At 26.5% G+C, this 19,435-nt stretch overlaps 8 protein-coding genes across 8 annotated transcripts; 5 read left to right on the top strand and 3 right to left on the bottom strand. All coding sequences in view use genetic code 12, as the record gives it.

The window, feature by feature from the left end:
* Nucleotides 1-22: 22 nt before the first annotated feature.
* Nucleotides 23-3,301, top strand: MSU1 (Msu1p; the record flags this gene model as incomplete). Its single annotated transcript, XM_051764354.1, has 1 exon — nt 23-3,301. The coding sequence occupies one exon, from the start codon at nt 23-25 to the stop codon at nt 3,299-3,301; it is 3,279 nt and encodes a 1,092-aa protein (XP_051619793.1).
* A 216-nt stretch (nt 3,302-3,517) lies between these two features.
* On the bottom strand, nt 3,518-4,678 carry KGF54_003732 (uncharacterized protein; the record flags this gene model as incomplete). Its single annotated transcript, XM_051764353.1, has 1 exon — nt 3,518-4,678. The coding sequence occupies one exon, from the start codon at nt 4,676-4,678 to the stop codon at nt 3,518-3,520; it is 1,161 nt and encodes a 386-aa protein (XP_051619792.1).
* A 1,067-nt stretch (nt 4,679-5,745) lies between these two features.
* On the top strand, nt 5,746-6,828 carry KGF54_003731 (uncharacterized protein; the record flags this gene model as incomplete). The annotated part of the gene is made up of 1 exon (XM_051764352.1): nt 5,746-6,828. The coding sequence occupies one exon, from the start codon at nt 5,746-5,748 to the stop codon at nt 6,826-6,828; it is 1,083 nt and encodes a 360-aa protein (XP_051619791.1).
* A 26-nt stretch (nt 6,829-6,854) lies between these two features.
* On the bottom strand, nt 6,855-8,363 carry UTP15 (snoRNA-binding rRNA-processing protein; the record flags this gene model as incomplete). Its single annotated transcript, XM_051764351.1, has 1 exon — nt 6,855-8,363. One exon carries the CDS (start codon nt 8,361-8,363, stop codon nt 6,855-6,857), a length of 1,509 nt encoding a protein of 502 aa, XP_051619790.1.
* An 886-nt stretch (nt 8,364-9,249) lies between these two features.
* Nucleotides 9,250-10,216, top strand: KGF54_003729 (uncharacterized protein; the record flags this gene model as incomplete). The annotated part of the gene is made up of 2 exons (XM_051764349.1): nt 9,250-9,468; nt 9,599-10,216. 2 exons carry the CDS (start codon nt 9,250-9,252, stop codon nt 10,214-10,216), a joined length of 837 nt encoding a protein of 278 aa, XP_051619789.1.
* Nucleotides 10,217-13,388: 3,172 nt separating this feature from the next.
* On the top strand, nt 13,389-15,473 carry ACS1 (acetate--CoA ligase 1; the record flags this gene model as incomplete). The annotated part of the gene is made up of 1 exon (XM_051764348.1): nt 13,389-15,473. One exon carries the CDS (start codon nt 13,389-13,391, stop codon nt 15,471-15,473), a length of 2,085 nt encoding a protein of 694 aa, XP_051619788.1.
* A 371-nt stretch (nt 15,474-15,844) lies between these two features.
* Nucleotides 15,845-16,654, top strand: HEM4 (uroporphyrinogen-III synthase; the record flags this gene model as incomplete). The annotated part of the gene is made up of 1 exon (XM_051764347.1): nt 15,845-16,654. One exon carries the CDS (start codon nt 15,845-15,847, stop codon nt 16,652-16,654), a length of 810 nt encoding a protein of 269 aa, XP_051619787.1.
* Nucleotides 16,655-16,904: 250 nt separating this feature from the next.
* Nucleotides 16,905-17,552, bottom strand: SLR1 (Slr1p; the record flags this gene model as incomplete). The annotated part of the gene is made up of 1 exon (XM_051764346.1): nt 16,905-17,552. The coding sequence occupies one exon, from the start codon at nt 17,550-17,552 to the stop codon at nt 16,905-16,907; it is 648 nt and encodes a 215-aa protein (XP_051619786.1).
* Nucleotides 17,553-19,435: the final 1,883 nt, after the last annotated feature.

The following is a 19,435-nucleotide window of genomic DNA, read 5'->3' as shown; positions in this document are numbered from 1 at the left end:
TCAATATCAAACAATAATTACAATGCTAAGAACAAGACGACTACTAATTCATAATAGTAAACTACGAAATAAATTACTTCATACATGTTGTATACGGCATCAACAAAAACAGACTACAACTGATTTTCTGGCTATACGATCATTAATAAATGAAAAAGGAAAACATTCATCAAAAAGTAAATCACCAAAAGTAATAGATAGATCGTTTTTAAACAATTTAGTCAATAAAGATGATAAAAAATACAAAACTGACTCAAAAATAGACTTATCAAAATTATCAAATATAATTAAATCCAAAAAAAGAATATACGATATTGAACAACCTGAATTTGATTTAGATAGACCAAATAAACTAATTTTGGAAGGTATCAAGAAAAAAGCAGAATTTTCAAACAAATTAAGATATAAAGAGCCCTCCAACAATTGGAAAGAGAATGTTACCAATTTTCATGGATTACGAAGTTTATTTGGTCAATTACCAAAAAATTTAAAAGTGAATGGTAAATTAATGAATAATCCCATAAAAGTTGGAGATTTAGTCACATTAGGTACTGATAGCTTAAGATTATATATAGTTGCAGGGATTCCAAAATCATTTGATTCAAAAATTGCCACTTTTCTTTCTGATAAAGGTGAAATAATATTTGCAAGTTTTTCAAATATTGGATATAGAATACCTGAAGCAATACCTGAAAAGTACTCATCAATTATTCAAAATTTTATCAAACTCGAGCATAAGATCTTAAATACTCCACCTATCGGTATACCTGATGCAAAATTTTCTAAATCTGAAAAAGCGTTGCCAAAAGAATTACAACAAAATGACGTTGAAAATCAAAAGGAGAAAGACGAGGAAATTGAGGGAGATGAGTCAGATTATGAACCAAATAATTTGATAGTTGCACAAGCTTCTTCTCAATTGTTAACAAATTCAAATGTTCAAACTTTCATAATTCCAAATTCTGCAAGAGAATTATATCATAAAGCATTAACTGAAATTTCAACAACAGCTTTTAAAATGGTACACGAAATGAATCAAAAATTGGAAGGTTTACATAGAATATTACAAAATGACATAACTGGAGAAATCAATGCACCTAGATCAATATCAATATTTGAAATAATGCACAAACTACAAAATGGAACTTCACAAGCTGAACACGAGGAAGTAGATATAAAGTTAGGTCCCACTCCATCACAAATGATTGATTACGATTCTCAAAATTTCCCTGTTTCTAATTATTTAGCCGTTTTATTTGCATTAAAGAAACAAAGTAAATTATGGACATTACAGAAGAACAAAGTATCTTACTCACCAACCAAACTTATCATATGGCCATTAGCTCAAGTTGCCCATGAAGACAGGATAATTCAAGATTTAAATGATAAAGGAATTGATGTTATTGCTAAGTATTGTGTTGACCAAGTAACTGAAAAAAACAAATTGACGAAACCAAAAAATTATGATGGTGTGATCAATATATTAAAACAATATGTTAATGGAAAATATGAAAATAATCCAAAGATCTCAACTGTTCTTGTTTCATTATTGAGAAAAATTGATAAACTATTAATAGAAAAGGGTGTTGTTCTAAATGGAGATTTATACAAATTCGAATATTCATTTGCCAAAGCCTATGACTTATTAACTAAATTAAATGAGAATAAAATTGAAAACCCTAATAGATGGTCAAGTGAGGCTGAATTACCTGGAGAAGAAATTTCCATGAAAGCAGATTTGAAAAAGAACTACTACAATTATATTGATAAGATAACTGACGCAAGAGGTAAGGATATCGTTCAATCGAATTCGTTAGGTTTGAATTTTTATGAACAAGATCCACTTGAAGATATCAGAATTGATATGAAAGATATTCCTGTATATTGTATTGATGATCCAACAGCTCATGAAATTGATGATGGTATATCTTTACATGAAGAAAATGATAAATATGTTGTATCTATTCATATTGCTGAACCAAGCTCTTATATTAAACCAAATTCAGCTATCAGTTCAATAGCATTTGGTATGTCATCAACTTCTTACTTACCAGAAGATGTTTTCCCGATGTTACCTCAAATTATATCAAAAGTAGCAGGATTAGGTATTAACGGTCAAGAAACTAGAACTTTTGTTATTCAATATAAATTAAATAAAACTGAAGTTGATGAATATGTTAGACAAAAAACCAATGATTCAGATTTTAAAGCCAATAAGGAATTTGTTAAAAAGATTCAAAAACAAATATATAAAAACAATGATGTCAAATTTGCAACTGTTAAAAGATTCCGTCAAGGTTTTACATATGATGCAGTTAATACTTTACTTGCAGATGAAAATAAATTAGAAGAGTTTAAGTCAGGTAATTCAGGAGATGCTGATTTTAATAATTTATATAAACTTGAACAAATTTCCTCATTACTTTGGTCAATAAGAGACGCCAATAATGCTTATTCAAACAATCAAAATAATAAATTAACAATTGGAGATCAAAACCCTTATTCCACTGCTCAATATGAATTAAATTTACCAAATTCAAATCAATCAATTAAAATTTCATCTACGACAAATCAAGACTCAAAAAGATCAACAGTTTTAGTTACTGAAAATATGATTATTGCAAATCACTTAACTGCAAAATTTGCAAAAGATAACCAAATTCCAATTTTATATAGATCATTAGATCCAAATTTTTCACCTGAATTATTAAAGGAGTACAATGAACTTATTACTTTATCAACTGAAACAAATCAAGAAACTTTATTAAATTTTTATTCATTTTTGACTAGAAGTATGATTGATAATACTCCAAATAAACATTTCCTTATGGGTTTAGATATGTATACTAATATAACATCACCATTAAGAAGATATATAGATATGATAAATCAATGGAAATTTCAAGATTTCTTTTTAAAAAGAGAAACAATACCTAATGAAGCAATAAATGGAATTATATCTCATTTAAATGCACAAAATGATATTGTTAGAAATTTACAAAGAAAATCAATTACTTTTTATCAATTATTATTCTTAAAATTATATAATGATCAAAATCAAGATTTAGCATCAAGTTTAAATTTGAAATTAAAATTGAGAAACAATCCCAAAAAAGGTCAATGGTGCTCAGTTACAATAGAAAATTTCTCAAGTATACATTCTCACGTTGAAGTTAGTTCTGCATTATTGGACGATGTTAACAAGAATATATTGAAAATTGGGGAATATTTTGATAACTCAAGATTACATTTAAAAAAGATTGACATAATTGAAAACGAATTAATTTTTGAATACATATAGTCCACTTTTCAAAAATTTTATTTTAATGACGTTTACGATAATTGTACATATATAGATTAAATAGTTTAGATTATAAAACTTGTATATAAAGAAATAGATTGATAACTTTTATTTATTAAATGAAAACAAAATACGGGTGTGCTATACAAAATACGAAGTAAAATAAAGTCTATATAAATGCATTTCCGAAATTTATGAATAATTTCGATTAATTAATTATGCCCATTTACCAATAAGTGCCATTGCAAAAGCACCCAAAGTCAAATAAAAAAATGCAATAAGGATTTTTGTAATCAGTTCATTTTCAAAATCTCCTGAATACATAAAATCATAAGCCATTAATTCAGCAATACTATTATAAATTAATATACCAGCACAAGCAGCATCAAATACACCAGTTGTAATTAAAGCGGTTCTTGAACCTGGTGGATAAGAATTTCTTACTATTAATCCTATACCACATGCAAAAGGTGTTGTAAAACTATAAGCTAATGACATTACCCATGGTATATATCTTTTATTTTTAGGCCATGGAGTTGTTGCAAATCTTGTACCTAATCCTAAACCTTCAAAACATTGATGAAAACAAATTGCGACATATAATGTTATAAACTCATCACCTGCTATTGCTAATGATAATCCAACAAATATAGAATGGAATATAATACCACATTCTAAAACTATACAATTCAAAATTTGTTGATATACTGATTCTAAATTTTTATAGTTATTTTGATGAATTATTGCAGTGCTTTGTTTTGAATTTATTGACAGTGTTGAAGATGAAGATTTATTATATAAATTGTTCTCTAGCGTTACATCATCTTGATTATTATTGTTATTTTCTGAACCATTTAACGCTTCAATATCCCTATTTTTATTTTCAAATTCATTAACCTTATTTGTATCTATTCCAACATTGGTAGTAGAACTCACCTCACTTATCTCTGAATTTGCAATTTTTCTTTTAGCTTTTTGACTTAATTTATGATGAGCAATAACATCAAAGAAAAATATAATAAATAATGCAATTAATGCAATACCTTCAGCAAAAGGATAATCAATAAATGGTGAACCTAAACATTTCATTGTTAAATTTCTTGATGATTCAGCCATTAAATGAATAAATCCAGTCGCTATTATAACTCCACTACCAAAGAATTTTATTGCTTGAAAACACCAATTTGGAATCTTAAACTTTTTATTGTATTTGGCAATCAATGGAGCGAATGAACCTAAAGCTGATACCACGAATAATACGGGAACTGCTGTAATTCTTGCAACAAAATATTTCCCATTATATGGATTTGAATCTAAACAAACATCATCTTCTCTAATAAATATTAGATGCTCAAGTACATCAAAATTATTCTCCATCTTATTTGTTTGCAAACTTTAGCTTCGTTTGTAGGAGGTATTCTTGATAATTTCAGGACTTTTTTGATTTGAAAAATTTCTATTTTTGGTATTTCAGAAATTTGATATTTACATCGACTGGTTTTGGGAATGTGATAAATAACTTTATTATAATAATTAATCTATTTTGGAAAGTCTATAACTTAATTTGATTATAAAAATTATATAAAACTTGTTTGTTTATAAAATGAGTTAATTTTTCTATAATGAATAATGAATGAATTAAAAATTATTATATAATTTGAAATATTATATAAAATGTATGTATCTCTTGCAAATTGATGTGTGTGTTAGCTAAATTTCAGATGTTAAAAAAGAAATTGAAATTTATTATAATTTTGTATATGAGAATATTATTATTTTGCTTGGCTTTTTTTCAATCTATTTATATTTGTAATTTTATTGACCATAGCCCGAAGATAGAAGAGGTTCCTAGTTTTGTTGGTATCAAAACTTCAATATTTGAATGGTTTTTCATTAACTTTGTATTGAGATAATTGAAGTAGTTAACTAATAAGGTAGATATAACTATTATTGTTTCAAAAATGATTGCAAAAAATTTAATTGTTATCGTAAATTTGTAACCCTTTTATTTTTTGCAACCTTAAATTTTTATTTAGACTTATAATTTGCATAGAAAGTAAATCTAGATTTGAATTTTAAATTTTAAGACGAGTTTTTGGCAGAAGCTAAAAAGGTAAACAACACTCATAAACTGAAACCTAGAGACTTCTATCAATGTATGAGAACTATGATACAGCGTTTTCTTTCCCATTAAAACCATCTTATTATAATTCTAGTCTACTAAATCCTCTAAAATAAAAATAGATTGATCATATGACTTTGATTTTACGACACTTAAGATCAGACACAAAAAGTTTCTGTGACGCGTAAAAAGACTGTGACAATTTTTATAATTTGTGTCACAAGATCAAAAACTTATATTATCAAAACAAATTTTTGACACAAATCATACATAATTAAGTCTTATTTTAATTCAATTAAAGAATGATAATGATATTGAGATAATGCTGGGAATAGAAGAACTACTGACTAATCAATTTGATCAAGCCAAGGAAGTACAAGATCAAGATAGAGAAAGCGATGAAATAGTTGAAGAAGAAGTATTAGTATATCCATCATATTCATTACAAAATTCATTTATATCAACCATAGATCATTTACCTTGTGATATTATAAGATCATTGTGGCTAATACAATCATGTAATATTAAGATTAACACATATAAAGAAGAATTGGAAAAAATTTTGGAAAAATATCAATTAACAAGTCAAATACTGGATGATGAATTATCAAGAATATATAATTTAAAACATCTAATAATACAACTATCAAATGAGACAATACAAGAAGCAACAACTTTGAATAATCAATTAATTACTCACAAATTATATTTACATGATGAAATTAATCAATTATCTCAAATAAAAGATAAGAAACAAGAAGTTACAAATGTAAACAATTTTAAAAAATATGATCAATTAAAATCTCAATTAAGACAACATTATATGGATCATCCATTAAAATCTCAAATTGAAGCAATTAACGAAGGTAAAACAACACCAAAAAAAATCTCAACAACTACAAAATCAGGTTTAAAATTAATTTTAAAATTACCTAAACAAGATAAAGTTATAAAACCAAAAATTAATGGATTTTCTTCTTCATCAGCAATTGTAAAACAACAAAATCATCCTAAATTGAAAACGATAATCAAACCAAAATTACAAAATAAAGAAGAACCAAAAAAAATCAAACATATAAAGAAAGTAGAAACTGAAGTTGAACTAAAAGAAGAACTAAAAGAAAATATAGAAGAAGCACAAAAAGACGAAGAAATAGAACAAACATATTGTTTTTGTCATCAACCTTCTTTTGGCGATATGATATCTTGTGATAATGAAAAATCATGTCCTAATGGAGAATGGTTTCATTATAAATGTGTTGGATTATTAAATAGAGTAGATGCTTTAAAATACACAACGGGAAAAATATCATGGTATTGTTCAGATCATTGTCGAGAAATTGGTGAACAAGATAAATTAAAAAAATTAGAAATTTTGAAAAGGAAAAGAAAACGGAAATGGTAAAAATTAAATATCTATATATTTGGTAATTATACAGTTAATAAATCTAACATTCCATTAATTTCATTAGCTTCTGTACATTTTTTAATTTCTTCATTTATCTTTTTAAGTAAATTATTAAAACATTCTTCTAAGACCACACTCTTGTCAATTAAATTTCCATACATTTCAATTATTATAGCCAAATAATCAACTATTAAATTAAAAGATCTTATATCTTCTATATTTTTAGTAAACCATTGTAATATTGGTAATAATGCAATTTCATCTTTTTCCATAAGTGATATTCTTATTTTACCTCTTTTTTTCAATTCATTTAATATTGTTATTGTTTGTTCTTTTGGTAATCCTGATACAAATGCAGAATCTAAAGCTTCTGACCATTTAAAAGCGTTTAAACATTTTTCAAATTGTTTTAATTTTTTAGTTGTTGGTCCACTTGTATTATTTATAATTTCATATTCTTCTTCACCTTTATAATCTCTTCCTTTCATCATTCTTTGATATGCATTTGATGTTTCTTGTTTAATTCCTTGTTTGATTTTTGGTTCGGTTTGTTTTGTTCTTATTGATATTAATCCTGATGTTAATCCTGTTACGAAATGTTTATATGAATCAGGAGATACTGCACATGATAATACTCCTCCTGAACCAAATTTCCAACCAAATTTTACATCCCAATTTGTAGTATTATAATCGAATATTTTGACATGACCATCTAATGAACCAACCATTAACCCTTTTTCTTTAGTGTCATATAAACAAGTAGTAGTTTTAGTGAAATTATTTAATTGATGAATTTGTGAATTTCTAGTTAAATCCCATATTTTAACATTTGATCCTCCAGAACTTACTACAGTGGTTGAATTTATTGCTAAAACATCTTCAACTGGATTTTCTTGATTAAATTGAGTTATAACACCATTTGGATCTCTTGAGTCAAATAATCTAACTATCCCATCATAACAACCAGTAATTATTAGATTTGGATCATTAGGTATGAAATTTATACTTCTTATATAATCTTTATGTTGTGATTCATCGAATTGTAGTATTGGACCTTTTGAAGTTTGTGAAATATCCCACAATCTTAATATTCTATCATCTGATCCTGTTAATAATTGTGTACCAATAGTTGGATGAAATTTCGCAACATGAGTTGGATGACTTGATGGATTTATTGATACTAATAAGTTTCTTGGTTGATAACTATCATATATCGATACCAAACCTGAGGCATCTGATGCAACTAATAATTTTCCATCAAATCTAAAGTTTGAAGAATAGACAACATCTTTAAACCTTGAAAAAGTTTTTATGATTTGTCTTGTTTTTGATGAAAAAATTTGAATTCTTGTTGATGAAGTTATGGCAAAATCTTGTGGTGATTGTGGATTGAACTCTACATGGTTTATTGGATGATTTTCTTTAATTAATTGAGGATTTATATAACTTCTCCAATATCTTTGTTCAGGAGTTGTTTGTGATGCTAATGTTGGATTTCGTACTTGTGGTATTCCTTGTCTCGCTGATGACATAGTTGTATGTATATATTAGTTTTATGAATGAATGGACGAAAATGAGCCTTGTATGAGTTGTTGATGTTTGTAACCAACGTCTTGTCAAGTCCAATACAATTTTTTAAGAATGGTCTTCTCATTAAAAAAATTCTGTTACACAAAATTATCAATGTTTGGTAGCTTTGCTGTATCAGATTTTGTTTTTTTTGCAGTCAATTTTACAATAACATTAAAGTGCAAATTTTGGTCAAAAATCTTATTAATCTCTCGCTTTTAAACCATATTATAGAAATATTATAAAGTCCTATTTTGTCTTCAAATTTTCAGTGTATATGATTGGTAGTTGTCGAATTAGATCTCGAATAGTTTATACAAAAATCTGCCAGATGAGAACTGCATGGCTAGATCTAATAAGCAGTAGTAATTGCACTCCTGATTTTTCCACATTGCAGTGCTATTAACATTCTTAACCTTGACGTAGTCATTAAATTTATGATTTTTTTAAAGACTTCAGCAGGCTAGCCATGATGGAGATTACTAAGAACTAAAGGAAAAACACTCGAAATATAAGCTTTAAATTTCATTGTGATAGTAACTATCATAGATACGTGCTTCATCATTCCAATTTTAAAGTTTTTTTGTTATGATAGATGAGTCCAATAAAATGCTAAATTTTACTTAATTGACTACATGGAAGAAACTCAAAATAATTTTTGAGATCAAAACGATCCGAACATAAGAGTTACGTATAATTTAGGATCTTAGTTGATCAAGAGAGAAGCTTGCCTTTGAATAAATTTATATTTTTTCAAGTTTCTATGCAAATTTCACATCAACAGTTAGCCATTCAATTAAATTTTTACAGTAACTCATCATAATATGTCATTTTTTAGCAAATTTAATCATGTTAGAAGAAAACTCATCAAAATCCAGTAACTACACTAACAATGATAACACCAACAATTCACACAATAATAATAATGATATTCATATTAAAAAACCTGTAGTTGATAATTTAGTTCAATATCTTCCATTAATCAATACTAACACAATTGACAACTCCCCAAAACCAGACCAGTCAGCCAAAGAGGAAGAGTCGAAAGAGACTAAAGTAACCATTATGGTATGATTTCTTAACTTCAGAGCTAGAACTAGATCCAACAACAAACATCAAAAAAATAATTAATGATTCTCAACATTTAAATGATTATGAAAAGACATGCCTTCACTCATGGTTTCACCTAACGAAAAAGATAAGAAAAGGAGAAATTACTACCACAACTTACACACAAGAAGAAGCTCAAAAACTAATTAATGAAGGTCGACCACCTACTCAAATGGATTTAGATTTATTAGACAAGACCTTTTTTCAACAACAATCTCGGAAATATCAACTTACAAGTAGATCATGCCTCATACCAAAGGGATGGAGTAGAGAATTACATTACCAAGAAGACCAATGGAAAACATTTTTTAAGAAATTAAATGAAGCTAAAAATGAATACCCCTACGACTTAGATTTTTATCACAAATTTAACCTCGGTATATTCAGATACCATACAAGAGAAAGAATAAAATGTACTCAATGTGGTCAATTATTACCTGCAAGAGCCTATAGCACACATCAAACTTTCAAATGTCGCTATTCAAATATTATTTGGCTGATAGCAGGAGCACGAGAACTTCGACTTAGACTGAACTATTTAATATGCAACTCCGACCTAACACCAATTCAAATGATTAAATCCAACAAGTACCTAAAAATATTATTTAAAGTATCCGCATATCGACGATCGAGGCCGGAAAGTGATGAACTTTCCGACGAAGAATTTAAAAAAATGGTACTTAAAATAATGCATACAAGCACATAATGATAAGAATTCATTATGAAAACAGAACAACAAAAGAACAAACACAAAATATATTAAAAATGGGTTTTGGTTATAAAGAGCTATGAACAAAGAAGTGAATTATATATATAACTTTTCTCTCTCTCAAATTTAGTTTATTTCTTTATATTTAGCAAGCTAGATGGACACTTAATAAACATATAAAGTATTGAAAAAAAAAAAAAACAAAGAATGAGTAACTGATTTAACTATTGTTGAGTTTGAGGCTTAATAATATTCCCATTTTGATGTTAATTATTTCTAAACCCAACAGTTTACAAACCGTATTGCACGGGTGACAAAGATGTTGTATTGTTTTGTTAGCCATCACAAACTAAACAACATGTTTCATTATTGTGACTATTATTAATCTATGTTTTACTAAAAAGTTCAAAGTACAATAGGAAAACAAAGCTAGATAAACACAAAAGTAACAAAAATCCGGGGTAAAAATTAGAAAAATATACCAAGCATTAGGGATGAAATATATAATCAATTTTATTTTAAGAAACGTTTAAGTTCTTAATTACCCCAGAAAATTAGTGTCATTCTTTTAATAAGTTGTCAAGAAATATGGGAAATATGGGTTTAGTCGGTAATACTTCAGTATTTTGTTATTGGGATTATAAAAATATATTGTTTAACGCTAAAGTATCAAATACCAAACAATCTAGAGCTTTTGAGAAGTCGCAATCGGATGATATTGTACTGAATGAATACAATTATCTCAAGTTTTAGAATAATTTAATAAAAGAAAAAAGTCTTTGAGAATTTATGACTCTGATGACAAAAAAAAAACATTTAATTTTTATTATCGTAAGACTCTGAAAATTAATTTCGATCAATAATAAAAAGTTTAATAAATTTATTATAACCAATTAGAATGAAAAAAAAAAAAATTATCATCAAAGTATTCAGGGACATACAATTTTTTCTTTGAATACTTCAAGTTAGTGTAACTTCATGAATTTTTCTTTTTTATTATTTGTCGGAGTTTTATTTTTTTTGCAAATTGATTGGTAAATATTATATAATAAATTTGTTATTATTATTCATATTTATTGTTTTAGTCATTACAAAGGATTAATTGAATTGAAGTAGAAAATTCGGACTTTTATTCAATTTCAATATTATTTAATCTTAATTAATTAAACATACTATTAAGAGATTGAGATTAAAGAACAAACGTTTTAAGATGGTTTTTCCCCCACAATATAAATTTTTCGATAAATAATTTAATTACACAAAATACTTCGGAGTTTTTTTTTTTAATTTTTTTTAGTTTCTTTGTTTGTTTATTTTTCACTAAACTACATTTAAACATTTACAGTAATGGATATGGCAAAGACTATCTAAGCTCAGTAGTTCTTTCATGTATCAGCAGTGGCGTAACATGGACATTGAAGTAGATCCAGTCAGCGAAACAGTCGTGAAGAAATGTAATAATTTGTGCTAATTTTAGATTAAATTATAAAACTAACGTAAACTAGTAAACTTTCTCGAGAAACGATTCCTATTCAGACTAATATTCATTACACCACAAATTTATCAACTCCACCAACAACTTTACTGAGAAGTTCAAAATTTCTTATGAGTGTTGACTAAAACCAAAATTTTGATGGTTTTTCCAAATTAAATTCTATCGACAAGAAAAAATTATGGACTTTGAAGAATAATAATAATAATTATTTTTAATCTCTAAATTATTATAATACCTGAATGTATTAATTATTATTTCAATTATAAACATTTTAGTTCTATTTTTCACAAAACTGTGACTTTTGCAAACTTTTAATCTATGCATAAATGGAATTATTACTTGTCAAGCAGTTGAACGAAAATTTATATATGTATGTATTAATTACTAATTTAAACCAATAAAAAAAAATATTCTTAGTTGATGAATTGAAACACAATAATTAAATTAGATATCGTTTCATAATTCTCTACCCCACAAAAACCAAACAAATAATGACGAAGCCAATGAAATTATTTTTGTAATATGTATGCATTGCATAGATTTTCAAGACATTTTTATATTACAATAAGAAACATAATGTATATAAAGAAAATAACAAACATGAATAGGATTTTTAAGGGATAATACCCGATTTTGGTTTGAGTCATGGTTAATTTATTCGTAAATGAGATTATTATAAGTTAATTTATTCACATAATCTAATTGTTGGTCTCAAGTTTTAAATAACTTTAAATTCATAATTAAAGTATTTGAGTCAATGATGAAGTATATTTGACAGATTTTAATTTATTCCCGTTTTAATTATATTAATTATAACTTGAACCATCAAATGGAAAGATCGAGTTAAAATTATTATACTTACAATAATAATTTAAAAAAGATAAATAATAAATCTATATTATATAATTCAATTTAGAATCTAAAAATTTTCTTGAATTCAAAAAGTAATTTTTTTGATCGGTTAAAATTTTGAATGTTACATTTAATAATTGAACTAAAATAATAAATAATAAATAATAATTAACAATCTATACATGTATTAATATGAACTTGTTAAAAAAACATACCATTTAATATATATTTTTAAATTTTTTTCTTCATGTTTGAATAAGTAAGTCAAAGTAATTAAAACTTAAACCAGATCACAAATATAATTAAACGACTAAACAACTTTAGAAATATAAATAGAAGTTGAAATAATCTTTACTTTTTTGAATAACTCTTCATTTTGTAAAAAATTGTATCAAATAATATTAAATAAATAATTATCTTTCGATTTTTAGTTTTACAAAGAAACTATTCACCTACATTAAAACATAGAATAATACCGCTCATTGAATTTCCATTGATATAAATTTTAAATTAATAAAGGAAATCTCATCATTCAAATTTAACTTATTAAATTTTAAGACAATTACCAATTGAAGAGATTAGAAGAAAGTATCATAACTACTTCTACTAACTATTACAAGTCACTCAAATTACATTCGGAGTATCCATTAATAACAAAAAAGTTCATACGTTTGAGTATACTTCTTTAAACTTTAGGACTCAACAATTTTAATAAAATAAATTATTATACTTTAATAATATTATAATAATTTAAGAATTCATACATAACTTTAAAAATTGATTACTTTAATAAATAATTTTTTTAAAAAATATATAAATAAAATGCCAGAATCAACAAAACATTCTCATCTTTCAATAGATCATGAAGATATGCAACAACCACCAAAAGGATTTTTTGAAAGATCAAAACATTCAACAATTTTAAAAGATTTTACAAATTATCAAAAATTATATAATCAATCTATAGAAAATCCAAATGAATTTTTTGGTCAACAAGCTAAAGAAAATTTAGATTGGTTTAAACCTTTTGATTTAGCAAGATATCCTGAATCTTCAATTGATGATTTTAAAAATGGTGATTTACCTGCTTGGTTTATAAATGGTGAAATTAATGCTTGTTATAATGCTGTTGATAGATGGGCTATTAAAAATCCAAATAAACCTGCTATTATATTTGAAGCTGATGAAATTAATCAAGGTAGAATTATTACTTATGGAGAATTATTAAAAGAAGTTAGTAAAATGTCTCAATCATTAATTAATTTGGGAGTTAAAAAGGGAGATTCTGTTGCTGTTTATTTACCAATGATTCCTGAAGCTATTATTACTTTATTATCAATTGTTAGAATTGGTGCTATTCATTCTGTTGTATTTGCAGGATTTTCAAGTGCTTCATTAAGAGATAGAATTTTAGATGCTAATTCAAAAATTGTTATTACTGCTGATGAATCTAAAAGAGGTGGTAAAACTGTTGAAACTAAAAAAATTGTTGATGATGCTTTAAAAGAATGTCCAGATGTTAAAAATGTTATTGTATTTAAAAGAACTGGTAATTCTCATGTTCCATTTACTAAAAATAGAGATTTATGGTGGCATGAAGAAATGGCTAAATATGGTTCGTATTATCCACCAACTCCAGTTAATTCAGAAGATCCATTATTTTTATTATATACTTCAGGTTCAACTGGTAAACCAAAAGGTGTTCAACATACTACTGCTGGTTATTTATTAGGTGCTATGTTAACTACTAAATATGTATTTGATGTTCATGAAGATGATATTTTATTTACTGCAGGTGATATTGGTTGGATTACTGGTCATACTTATTGTGTTTATGGTCCATTATTAAATGGTGCAACAACTGTTGTTTTTGAAGGTACTCCAGCCTATCCAAATTTCTCAAGATATTGGGAAATCGTTGATAAATATAAAGTTAATCAATTTTATGTTGCTCCAACTGCTTTAAGATTATTAAAAAGAGCTGGTACTAAATATGTTGAAAATTTTGATTTAAGTTCTTTAAGAGTTTTAGGTTCTGTTGGTGAACCAATTGCTGCTGAAGTTTGGCATTGGTATAATGATAATATTGGTAGAGGTAAAGCTCATATTGTTGATACTTATTGGCAAACTGAATCTGGTTCTCATTTATTAACTCCATTAGCTGGTATTACTCCAACTAAACCAGGTTCTGCTTCATTACCATTTTTTGGTGTTGAACCAAAAATTTTAGATCCAACTACTGGTGAAGAATTAAAAGGTAATGATGTTGAAGGTGTTTTAGCTATTAAATCAGCTTGGCCATCAATTACAAGAGGTATTTATCATGATTATGCTAGATTTATTGATACTTATTTAAAACCATATCCAAATCATTATTTCACTGGTGATGGTGCAGCAAGAGATTTAGATGGATTTTATTGGATTTTAGGTAGAGTTGATGATGTTGTTAATGTTAGTGGTCATAGATTATCTACAGCAGAAATTGAAGCTGCTCTTATTGAACATCCATTAGTTGCTGAAAGTGCTGTTGTTGGTTATGCTGATGATTTAACTGGTCAAGCTGTTGCTGCTTATGTTTCATTAAAGAAATCTACTAATGGATCAAGTAATGGTCATAGTAATGGACATTCAAATGGATCAGGATTATCTACATCAACAGATGATTTAGATGCTATTAAAAAGGAAATGATTTTAACTGTAAGAAAAGAAATTGGACCATTTGCAGCACCAAAATTAATCTTGTTAATTGATGATTTACCAAAAACAAGATCAGGTAAAATTATGAGAAGAATTTTAAGAAAAGTATTAGCTGGTGAAGAAGATCAATTAGGTGATATAAGTACTTTATCGAATCCTCAAGTTGTTAAACAAATTATTGATGTTGTTCATGAAGCTTTTAAAAAATAAAAAAAAATTAAAATAAAACTTTAAAGTTGTTATTAGTTTGTTTTTATTTAATATTTGATTTATAGTTCTGATTATTTATTTATTCTATATTAAAATATAAAAAAATAGTGTTATAATAAGATTGAAATTTGTAAAGTCTGAGCTTGAGTTAAATTAATCACTAATATTTACTTGTACTATTTATCACTAATATCACCTCTCAGTATCTTCTCTCAATTAAGCAATTTGATCCACAAAACTAAAAAAAAAAAAAATTGAAAAAAGAAAAATCAAATTACTGCAAAATTCACCAATGAATCAAACAACATTACAAATCAACCACTACATATAAAATACCAAAACTAATTTTATAGTTCATATCTCATTCAATAATGACTCAAAAGGTTATCCTACTAAAAAATCCAAGCACACCAAAAGACCCCTACAATGACTTATTCCAATCCCAATCAAATTATAATCCTGTATTCATACCTTTATTATCTCATACTCATTCACCAGAAAAAGAAACCACTATAAAATATCTACAATCTTATGAATTTTTGAACGATATCTCAATTTTTATAATCACTAGTCAAAGAGCTGTAGAAATGTTAGGAGAATGTATATCTGAACTATCATCAGAAATTAAGCACAAAATATTTGAAAAAATAGGGTATACAGTTGGACCAGCAACTTATAAAATTCTAAAAGAAATTGGATTCACGAATGTGAGAGGTGGAATTGATGCAGGAAATGGATTAAAACTTTCAGAAATTATAATTAACGAAATTTCAAAATCTACAAATATTGTTTTTTTTACAGGTGAAATTAGAAAAGATATCATACCTAGAAAATTAATTGAATCAGGATATTTGAATTTTAAAGAATATGTAATGTATAAAACTGAAGAACAACCAAAAATAATTGATAATTTTATTGAACAATTTTCAACTAGTTCAAATGGATGGATTGTATTTTTCAGTCCTCAAGGTACTTCTAAAATCATAGAATATTTAAAAATTAAAGAAAAAGAAGAGAAAATATTTCAAAATTGGAAATTAGCTAGTATTGGACCAACTACTGAAGAATATTTAATACAAGAACATGGATTGGTGCCTAAAGTAATTGCTAAGAAACCTGATGCTTTTAATTTAGTTGATGGGATTCTAAAATTTGACAATCAAGAGATGAAAACAGAGTAAAATTATTGATAATTTTAGAGTGATTTTGTTGCGTTGTTCCGTTGTTTTAATTTTATGATTTATTTATTATACATTATACTTATTTATTATTTATTATTTATAGACAATTTATTCATTTACGTTTAACCTACACAATTTGATCTCTTAGTTGTAAAATTTGAAAACTTTTTATTTGTAATTTAGTAAAGAGTATATATAATACAAAATTGGCTATTTAAATTAATGGTTCGGATTACTTTAGTTTTGTCATTTAGAATCCTGGTGATCTTTCTCTTGATGGTGATCTACTGTATCTACCTCTTTCTTCTCCTCTGCTTTCTCTACGATAGTCACCTCTACCTTCATATGAACTTCTCTCCCTACCAGCTCCTGATCTATATCCTCCTTCACTTCCACCACGACTTCCTCTATAATCTCCATATCCTCCTCTACTACCACCTCTGAAACCACCTCTTGAATATCCTTCATCATATCCACCACCATACCCACCTCTTCCATAACCACCTCTTCCTCCGCCATAACCTCCTCTACTATAGCCTCCTCTACCACCACCATAACCATAATCATCATAACCTCCACCGCCGTATCCTCCTCTATAGCCACCTCTTGGAGCATAACCACCGTGACCTCCTCCATAACCATAGCCTCCTCTTCCTCTGAATCCACCTCTTGGTCTGGTTTGATAAGGATCTGATCTTGCAACTTGAACAACTAATCCAGTTCCTATAGTAAATGGTAATTTTTGACCATCTAAATCTAAAGCTCTTTCACAACTTTCAGCATATTTATATTCTACAAAAGCATATTTTTCTCCATCATCTGTTCTTGGTGGTGGAATATCTAATCTTACTAAATCTCCATATCTTTGAAGTTGATTATTTGTTAGTGATTTGAACATTATATGATGATATTATTTTGAAAATGATTTTGACTTTGACACATTGATTATTCTTTCTATTCTAATTATTGAAATTGATTTATTGAAATGATTCTGAATTGTTCCAATGCTTGTTTCTTTTGATAGTTCAATGATATTTATTGTTTTTTTCAAGTAGTAGAAATTAAAACTAGAAAATGAAATATGAGACAAATTTTTGACTATAGTCTTTAGAGCTGGGCTCAATAAATTTTGTAATATGGGGTTGAAATTGATGTATTGAAATTGACAAGAATTGAATAAAATGATTTGAAAAAATTGGTATGATTAGGAATTGAACAGTAATGGGGTTAAAAGGGACAAATGACTGAACATTTTGATTTGACACTTTCATTGTGATCATGAATTGATGAAAATATCCTAGAAAAGAAAATGTTGAATTGAATCTGGGATTAAATGAATAATAATTGACTTTTTGAGGTTAATAATCTGATGAGAAACTTATAATGAAGTTCTTGAGCTGACTAGTGGTTTTGATCTTGAAATCGTATGAATAATATTTCAATTGAAATTAATGAGCTTATAAATTGAACTTGATTGAAATTTGGTGACATTATTTGATACGAGTGGCAAAAATACTAGCTATATAGCTTGGAACTGATACTATGTGGTAACAACATAATCATTGACTGTGATTGAACAAATCTTTGAATCTTTCAATGAATTTAATTTTATTTTTTCAGTTGCATGAATGAATGAATGAATGAATGAATCTAATCGAAAATTATTTGATATGAAAATTAATTTGTTGATACATACTTTTCAAATTCTGGTGCCAAATCAGCAGCTTTTGATTCTCTTGTAAACCCAGTAACATATAAAGTATTTTTTGGCATTGTATATTGATTGATTAATAGTTTTAAAATTTGGTTGTAAGAATGAAAAATTAGTTAATTTGTTAAACGTTGAGATTAATTTTCGTAAAAAAATCGATCTGTTAAATTGTTAAATTGTACACTACCTATTTTGAAAGTTATTTCTCAATTTCTCATTTCAAGACATTAATTCAAAAAAGTGACAGAAAAATTATTTTTCAATTAATATTTATTCTTAATTAGGAAGTCTAAACTATTGCGTGACTATTACGTAACAACTACAATTTGAATTACATAATCTGATATTAACCCCAACATTTTTTATTTTTAAATTATTAATTTTTTTATTTATTTTTTTTTTGTTGAGTGTTTCAAATTTTAAATTTATTTGTTTGTTCTCTTTATTTATTTTGCAATCAATTTTAAATATAATTAAATATAAATTATAATACATCATTTTTAAGATAATTGAAAAGATAACAACGCATAATTTCTATTCACATTTCTTTGTGACTAAATGGATTATTGTACAGTAAATCTTACAAATAATTTCAGTTAGTTCTTTAAAATCCGTGATGGCATTTTACAAAAAGTTTAAAGTTATTGCAAAAATAGGAGCTTAATTTAAATTATTAAACAATTTTATAGTTGTGATATTGTAAGTAGTAACTATCTGATATTGGGAAACCCAGTGTAGTAATGAACCTTCCTCAAATCTATTAAATATCAATCGTTGTAGACTGCAGATTTTAAATAGAAAAGCAAATGAAAGTTGAAGTATGTTAAAGAATTAAGTAATGTAACCACTTATATGACCCTTGAAAAACGACCCTAAACGTTTTATAATAATTGATTAATTTTACAAAATGACAACTTTAAATTAGAGTATAATTTCTTTTTCATTTTCACCTTCTTTTAGCTTAGTACTTTATTACTTTTTAATAGAATAGTGAAGGACCTGATTTCGTTAACGAACAAACAAATATAATTATAATTGTAACAACACAATTATTAAAGGCTTCCGCTCAA

This window comes from Candida jiufengensis (genome assembly GCF_024610255.1).
Source record: "Candida jiufengensis strain CBS 10846 chromosome Unknown scaffold2, whole genome shotgun sequence".
Taxonomy (NCBI): Eukaryota; Fungi; Ascomycota; class Pichiomycetes; order Serinales; family Debaryomycetaceae; genus Lodderomyces; species Lodderomyces jiufengensis.
Note: the sequence above shows the minus strand (reverse complement) of the source record. Positions and strands in the feature narration are given on the sequence as shown.